This window comes from Leptodactylus fuscus, chromosome 6 (assembly GCF_031893055.1).
Source record: "Leptodactylus fuscus isolate aLepFus1 chromosome 6, aLepFus1.hap2, whole genome shotgun sequence".
NCBI classification, from domain to species: Eukaryota; Metazoa; Chordata; class Amphibia; order Anura; family Leptodactylidae; genus Leptodactylus; species Leptodactylus fuscus.
In genome coordinates this window covers 118,092,073-118,100,738 of record NC_134270.1, presented here as the reverse complement: position 1 = coordinate 118,100,738, position 8,666 = coordinate 118,092,073, and the positions used below count along the sequence as shown (strand labels likewise).

Genomic DNA, 8,666 nt, shown 5'->3' with positions numbered 1-8,666 from the left:
CCTCACCTAGAGTAACAGAAATCAAAAGCCAGTTGAATCACTTCTCTGGGAGCTCCTGGCATCTTCCGCATCTGCTTACATGGGTAGCTTCCTATTGTTTTTCTACAACTACCATGATGCTTTGCGCTTTACTCAGAGCTGACTCCCTCCCCCCTCCCTCCCTTCCCCCTCCCTTTTGCACTCATGCCCCCTCCCTTTTTCCATAGCTAGCTCAACAACTACTAGCCCTTCCTAATTAACTCACTCCCACCCCATCATACTTACCAGTCTTTGGGGCAGAACCTTCTCGGCACGGGACTTCATTGTTCTGGGTGGTCGGTAACTCCTTCATGTTTGCTGGCCGCCCAGAAGTGACATCCCGTGCCCAGAAGATCCTGGTAGAAAGACAGGTAAGTATGATGGGGTGGGGGTTAATATTGATAAGTTCTGTTTAAACATGAACACCCTAACAATGAACTTTGTCTTGAACTATACTTAAACATGACCTAAAATTTAACATTTTCCATGCATCATTTTATTTATTACTAAATCTTAATGTATAAATAAGACAAGCAATGATTTAGTTTCTGAACTCCAATGTCAGTTTCATCTTTATTTAACATAATCTTTACAGATGTACAATTACATTCATTTTTTCAGTTATTTCAATCCTTCTTCATACAGGTTACAAATAATTCTGAGCCTTCCTGGTAACAAATACTAAAACATGAGATAACATCGGCTGCTGTCACATGTTCTTACAATGCAAATACATCTAACCAGATCCTAAAAACATAAAAATCGGAATTCTAGCTCCTGTGTTGTAGCTTTGTCAATATGCTTTTGGCTTGGGCACTTCTTGGAGTTCTTTTCAAGTGTCTCTTAACTTGCACATATTATAAGCAGACATGTTGTAGATTGAGATATTCTGCCTTCTTAGTAAATCAATAGGCTACATATCCATCCCTGTGTGCTGAGAATAGGTATAAGGTCTGATTTAATAATTTGATAAGCCTTCTGTTGTTTGGCGTTGGATACATACCGGTATTTATTATTTTTGGCCTTGATTTTTGTGAGACAAGTTCTACTTTTTAATGGCGCCATTTAATATTCCAAATAATGTATTGGAAAGCCAGAAAAAATATGAATAAGTTGGAACTGGGCAAAAAACAGAACTGCTCGATTTGTTAGAAGATTCTTTGCAGTAAAAATGTCATCATACCTTGCTGGTCAGTATAATTATAGCAATACCAAATTTATTTAGTCTTTATGTATTAATAGTTTTATAAAAAATATAAAGCTTTGATAAAAATTCTTTGCATCACCATATTATGGCACTTGTAACAATTTGGCATTTGATTTATTTTTCTAGAACGTGCCTAATAGTTAGGCGTTTTCACACACAGCAATGCCATTGATGTTTATTTATTGTTTGATTTTTTTTATCTGTGAAATTTTGGGGTGGCGGGGTTTATATTTTTTTAAAGTTTTTCTTATACATTTTTTATAAGGTTTCCTAGGGGCATTTTCTATGCAATCATTTGATCGCTTATGCAATATACTGCAATACTTTAGGCATACAGAAAAAGTGTCCCGTGCAAGGAAAATATATCTTGCCTGAGAAGAAAATATAAAATGTGCATTAATGCACTGGCTTGGTGGGTTGTGTATTGTGCTATTAATGCTTGTACATCCCACAAAAGTGCTTTCCATGGGTTACCACTGATAACCAGACCTTCTGACATAATGGGCAACCAAATCAACAGATTACTGTATCATCTTATTTACCGGATAGCTATGGCTGGTTACTTTATTGGTTGGCTAGTTGGTTAACCTTTTGGAAGCCATAAGATAGATTACGGCTATAATGAAACCCATATACATCTCTAAGGCCAATCACTGTAAAACCATTGGACAATATTGCTAATAGGATTAATGGTGACTAATGTAGCTTTGTCCATTGCAGAATGGTTCTAGTTAAGGATGACCAAATATAACCCCCGACATTTATCTTTCTGTTCTGTAAGTGACTTTATCCCCAAGTCCTGATTTTCCTTACATACTGTACATATCATAGATCTTTTTCATTCGCATTTAGACATTTTGATTCTATAAAAGCAATGTAGAAGAATACTCTTGTGAAAAAATACTTTCTTATTGCTAATACGATTACTGCACTTTAGAAAATCAGATCATTTGTTTGTCTTGGTTACCAGGTCAGATAGGACTCTGGGCTGGACAGTCAATAAGGCACATATGTAGGTGTGGAGGAGGAGTGCAGCAACTCCTCAGTGATAGAGATCACGCTGGAGTCCACAGAGTTGGGGCGTCTGTCCCTCCACCCGAATATACCTCCCCTGTATTCCCTTCTTCTATCTTTCCCTTTTTCACTCTCCAGAGCCAGTTCCCACGATCAGGAGCTAAGGAACACTGAAGCTCGATTCCACAGTCTGCAATGTCTGTGTCCCAAGGGATGAGATTTCCCTGTGAGTTCACAATAGTGAATGATTTTATAGGAATCTGTAGAAAACAAAAATGCATAGACATGTTAGTAGGGGGCAGTAGTGACACACTTTACGTTGCATGTGATATTGCAAATAGAAATTCCACAAAAAAACCCCATTCTCTGTCCATTAGAAAGGTGCACCTTGTTTTGGTCCTCAGCTGCATCATGTGACCAGCAATAAGATCTTCAATTGACACAGTGTCTTATGTGTGGACAGGATATAGGTTTGTCTATTCCTTCCCTTTGTCGTTCATATTAAGGCTCTCATAGATATGAATAGATAAAAGTACTACCTGCCTGCACATAAGACTCTGTGTCAGTTGGAGAGTCTTATTGCTGGTCACATGATACAGCCGAGGACCAAAAAAAATGGGGACCTCACAAATACAGCAGTTGGTAAGAAGATTACCTGCAGTGCTAGTTACATTATGTACATTTCTAACAAGTCTCAGAATACAAATTTTTGTGGAAATTCTACTTTAAATTCATTAATTTATTTGTCTAGTAATAATGATAATCCACTATTTCCTTTAGAAGAATTACGATATCGCCATATAGTGGTTGCAAAATGCAATTCCATAGTAACTGATAGTAAACTACAGTAAATTATGGTAATCCACACAAAGGGTGTTATCCCCTCATGTTACTGTACTATGTGTCAGGAACATTCATGGTGCATATGTGAAACATAGCCTTAGGCTCTTATTCAAATGACTGAGACCAAAAGAGATTTGTTGTCTTCATCTATCTGATACATGTACACATGCATACCTCTTATGGGCTAGAGCAAATGAAATGTAAGCCACTCAGTTTGTGTTGTTTAGCATGGTCACCAATTGATGACATATACCATCTTAAAGAAGGCCTTTCACCTCCTGGGGCACATGTGGTTTTATATACCGCTAGAAAGCCGACAGTGCACTGAATTTAACGCACTATTGGCTTTCATGTTCTGTGCCCCGGTGAAGAGCTATCGGTACCAGTACCGTAGTAGTAGTAGACAGTCAGTCAGGAATGCCCTTCCTCACAGTAGCGTCTGTACTGTGTGAGCGGTGAGAGACGCCTCCCTCCCCTCCTGATAGTACTCGTCCATTGACTAGTACGGGGGGGGGGCGTTCCTTACCACTCAGCGTCTTGGTTGGGCAGTAAGCAACGCCCCCTCTCACAGTACAGCACAATAGACGAAACTGTGACTGTCAGAAACGCCCTTCTCACAGTGAAGAGTTATGGTATCGGCACTGATAGCTCTTCACCAGAGGTACAGAATGGGAAAGCCAATAGTGCGCTGAATTCAGTGCACTGGCGGCTTTCTAGCAGTATATTACACCACATGTGCCCCAGCAGGTGTAAGGTCCTCTTTAAACAATGTAGAATGGTCATTGTTGCCTCCCATTTGCCTATTAGGTTACATGTATTAAACATGTCTCCGACACAAACTGTCAATAACGACCAACCTTTTTATGTAACCTATGCAGTTCAGAGAATAAAAATGTTCTCGGTTGTTCGGTTGTTACAAGGGACATTTTTACTCCACAAGAACACCCCAAAGTGTATATGTGATCCTGTACAACCTTATAACCTGTCTTACATAACAATTATTTCTCAGGCGTCTTACCTGACTGCTGATTCCAACCGCCAGATCTCCCAGTTTGGTTCTTCCAGATTCCCAGATATACAAGATCTCCCCGCTAAAGGACTTCAGGTGAACTTTTATCCCTGAAAAACATAAACCAAGCTATCAAGTTTGCCTGTACCAAAATCCAATAAAAATTTTCTTTACTCCTAATTATGTCAGTGCACAATTGTTTTGGGTCTCCAGGGTGCCATTGTATTTTAAGCCCCAAAACGGATGCAGGTGACGCATGTCCTTAGGGATATCCTCTTTTTGGTGTTATACACAGCCCCCACACAGATCAGAAATCTCTCAGCTTACCAGTGAGCCAACTGGGTGTAGTTGTGTTTCCTCCACTGAAGAATGAGCCACTCTGCAGGCTCCAGGGATCCATCTGGCTGTCCCACGAATGAATCCCAGAACTTTTAGTGTCCAAAGTTGTTAAGGAATCCTGTATAAATCAGTAAAAGGGAGAATAATGTAAGGACAATGGCAAATAATGAAAGAAAAACACTTGTATATTTACAGTGTACTTATATTTTTTTATAAGTACCTTGCGGCTGTGTAGAAGCTCCAGGCTGGGCTCACTCATTTGTTCACATTCCTCAAGTAAGAAAGGTTGAGAGAGGTTCTCCATGTATAGATCTATAGATGGAAGAGTAAGGTGTTCAGCTTTAAAGCTCTTGTTGGATTTTGCTGGTTATATAGGTATATATTCAACAACGTCATGCAACATCCCATGTATAGAATCTTAAAGGGGTTATGTGGTTCTTTAAATAGCCTTTCCTTAAGATATTATATCCGTGGGAATCCAACTCTCAGCAGCCTGGTTGATCAGTCTGTCACCAATGAGAGTGGAATTGCCTTTATAGTTTATCACAGGTTTCCCAACAATAGTGGGTATGCCTGATATTTCAGATTACTACTAGACGCCCTTCTCATTCAGGTGAATGGATTGAACTGCAGTACCAAGTACAGCCACTGCTAAGACATAGGTGACTGAAGAATGGTGGCTCCTCTGAACAGCTATTGGCAGGATTCCGACCGCCATCATTGTAAGAAAAGAACCAGATAACCTATTTAATCTTCCTATGTTGACAATAATACAAAAAGTTATAGCACCACACATTACCTAGTTCTAGACGTTCAATCTCCATTTCACATGGCAGCTTGGCTTGTTCCACACTTCTATGACTTGCCACATCTTCTGTTATGTGTGGTATACTGTAGTTCTGTACTGGCATGACTTCTTCATGAATAGTCTTGAGCTGTTGATCAGGGACAATTGGGACATCTGTGAAGGTCGGAGGGAATATTCTAGGTTCTCTGTATGCAGTGTTATATGATGATTTCAGACCTCCAACTAGAAAAAGAAAAGCATTTATTTATTATATATTCATGTCTGATATGGCTTTATTTGCATGTAGGACAGCAAGAACTTGTTTAAGGCCAGGGCACAATGTTGTCAAAATACTGCATTTTATATTACCTGCAAAGTGGATGGAATTCTTGCTAATTCCATCCAATCATTGCAGGAAAAAAAAAAAATTGGCAGCGGACAAATGGCTACATGTCAATTATACCAACAGAAACACTGGCGTTTTCTGTATAGGTTTCCACAGAGGTTTCCAAAGAAGTTTTCCCATCATACAACTTTTTCTTAAACAAAGAGTAACTCTCATTTTATTTATTATTTTGTTGTTGTGTCAGGCAGCGTGGTGAATATTACCAAACTTTCTTTTAATAGAAAACAGTAACGTTCCCATTAGCAATGCTCTAACTAAGCATTGTGGGGAGACGCTGTCTGTACTTCTATACGCAATGCAGTATGTAGAGCTGAAGCATTTCCCATAGGGTGATACTCACTTCAAATAGCTCTATCTTTGGTTATATTACCACCTAGAAAAATGGTTCTGGTATCACAAGAACACCCCCTCCCCTCCTGATAATAGTCGTCTTTGGACGAGCACTGTGAGCAGAGGGAGGGGGCGTTCCTCCCCGTTCACACAGTACAGCGCGATAGGCCCTGCTGTGAAGAAGGACGTACCTGACTGACTGTCAGGAATGCCCTTCTGACTGTAAAAAGCTATGGTACCGGAACCGAAAGCTCTTTATTCGGGGCACAGATCGGGAAAACCGACAGTGCACTGAATTCATATAAAACTGCCTATGCCCAAATCAATGAAAAGTCCTCTTTAAAAACACAGTTTTTTAACTGCTGCATATTAAGTTCAAATCTCTGACTGTGGGTTTCTCAGGAGAATATGACATCTTGTTTTATAATAACAAGGAAGTTAGATAGGATAAAGTATAAAGTATATTACAAAAATGGTCACCGAACACTCCCTGACACAATAACAAAAATAAAAGGGAGTTATAGTTTAATCAGTCATGTGAATAAACCTTCTGCATATCAACTGTTGTTTAACCATTTTCTATATATCCTCTCCCTCACCTTCCACTTAGCTCCATTAGATTTTCAGTCTACCATGGCCAGAGTGGCGATGCAGTATACTATACAGTATACTATACAGTATGTGTCTGCTTTACTAGTGAAAACGTTTTCTCAGTGCACCTCATTCTGTGCGCTTCCTGACTGCGGTAATGGAAATTTTTCCTAAAAGAAATGATTCATGCACTGCATGTAGAATCTAAGCATGCTTGTCCTGGATGAAGATGGACAACAGGACCTATTCATTGGTAACATTTCTCAAACACTGATAGGGAAAGGGGGGCATCATTATACCCAGTGACATATACCATTTGGCTAATTACTTTCAATGGGTGACTACTAGAATTATATAATTGTTGTTGTGAGAATACCTCTAAGACTTAGACTCCCCTCTGAAGGTGTTATACAGTATGTAACATATACATTTACAGTCTATGCTTTCGTTTGTGCAGTTTAGTATTAGATGCTAGATATTAGTACAGTGCTTACTTTTTCGCAGTGCAATGTCCACTTTTTTAATGAGACCCACTGTATCTGCTCTGTTACTTGGATCCTTCTGAAGTCCATCCACAATAATATTGCGGGTTAGACTGTGACAACTAGGAGGGATTTCTTGCAAAGGCGGTGGTTCTGTGGCAATCTAGAAAACAAAAGAATAAAATATTATTAAATATAAGATATAAATTTTGTTTGCGGACTGTCTATCCTGACTACCTTATACGCTTTGCATGTGTAGTAAATAGGAGAATGGAAGAAAGGCTGATGACATGTCTGGCAGCAGCAAAAGGAAAATGCCTATTCCATATCTCCTCTGACATCACCCAATCCTTATCTTCCCCCATATCTGTTGTCAGGAGTTTTCCAGGAAATAAAAAGTTCTGCTCCCCTGTCACGCCAATCCTAATGATTCTTTAGCATGTCCTGGGGCTGGAAGTCTTCAGGTTCATTTTCCTCTGCTGACGCACCAACCCTAAATCACGTGACCAAGCCAGCTTTACTCTGAGGACAAGCAGGAGGGGCAGAGCATGGTCGGTCACATGATCTATTGTCTGTGTGTCAGTAGGTTCCAAATTCGAAGGCTCCTGACATTGCTATAAAATTCTCATAATCAGTGCAATAGGGGAACACCATGTATATTAGTAAGTAGGACCGTATACTGCAGAGAATACACTGCAAGAGCCTTTTTATCCTCCAGATAACCCCTGAAAAGGCACTATTTAGTGTTTATATACAGACCCTGCCTACTACATTATACTCAGTTTTTAGTTCTAATCTTCCCTATGATCTCTATTACAGTCCAAAGCTGGATTTACAATTCTTTAGGCCTCAGATATTCTTTTGCCTACTCAATGTCTATACAGACTCTGCTCTGTGGTTTGTATTCTGAAAAGTGTTACCTTTGTACAGTGGTCTGATATAGTATACACTGATTGTCCCATTGCATTATACAAATTCAGCAAAAGCTGTTAGGGTGGTAACACACAATGTATGTGGGTGTGGGCATAGCTGCATGGTCCCTGATCCCTGATGCAGTTTTGCTATTACAGCCTGTAATGATATCCAACTGCAATATATTGACATTTCACTTACTCATGAGTGAAAACATCGGCAGCCTGAGGACTAAATGAGGCTATACTCTCATCCAGATACACCTTGAGTCACTACCCTTACATACGCATCATTGTTTCAGCTTCTTCCAATGACAACCAGTATCTCTGTAATAGCAGCCATATCTCTAGATCTGTAATACAATCTGTTTCCAAACTTTTTCAAACTAGTTGTGGAAATATCCCCTACTGTGATTATGTTGTTTGATAATATTAGCATTATATTACATATTAATATTATGATAATATACTCACTTTCAGACATAGGGGTGCTTTGTGTGTACGGCTCCATGGGTGCCAACCATTCAGCATGTGAAGAAGCATGCAACATGCACTCCACACATCTATTTTTGTATCACAAGGTTCCCCCCGCACTATCTCAGGGGCCATGTGCGTCTCAGTACCTGGGACATAGTCACCTATGAGAGACAATAAGTATAATTACTAAGCCTATATAAACAACAAGATAAGGTTATTTTTTTATTTTTACTTTCTCCTGTCATTAATTTA

General features: G+C 39.5%; 1 protein-coding gene across 1 annotated transcript in view; it reads right to left on the bottom strand.

Annotated features, from left to right (window-relative positions):
* Positions 1 to 587: 587 nt before the first annotated feature.
* The window catches only part of MAP3K14 (mitogen-activated protein kinase kinase kinase 14), a 30,326-nt gene continuing 22,247 nt past the window's right edge, over positions 588 to 8,666 (bottom strand). Inside the window, exons 10-16 of the mRNA XM_075277138.1 lie at positions 8,412 to 8,575; positions 7,039 to 7,189; positions 5,230 to 5,460; positions 4,651 to 4,742; positions 4,419 to 4,548; positions 4,101 to 4,201; positions 588 to 2,499 (exon numbers count right to left, since the gene is read on the bottom strand). Of these exons, the coding sequence (XP_075133239.1) occupies positions 2,281 to 2,499; positions 4,101 to 4,201; positions 4,419 to 4,548; positions 4,651 to 4,742; positions 5,230 to 5,460; positions 7,039 to 7,189; positions 8,412 to 8,575 (1,088 nt within the window). The 3' untranslated portion in view covers positions 588 to 2,280. The remainder of the gene's footprint in view (positions 2,500 to 4,100; positions 4,202 to 4,418; positions 4,549 to 4,650; positions 4,743 to 5,229; positions 5,461 to 7,038; positions 7,190 to 8,411; positions 8,576 to 8,666) is intronic.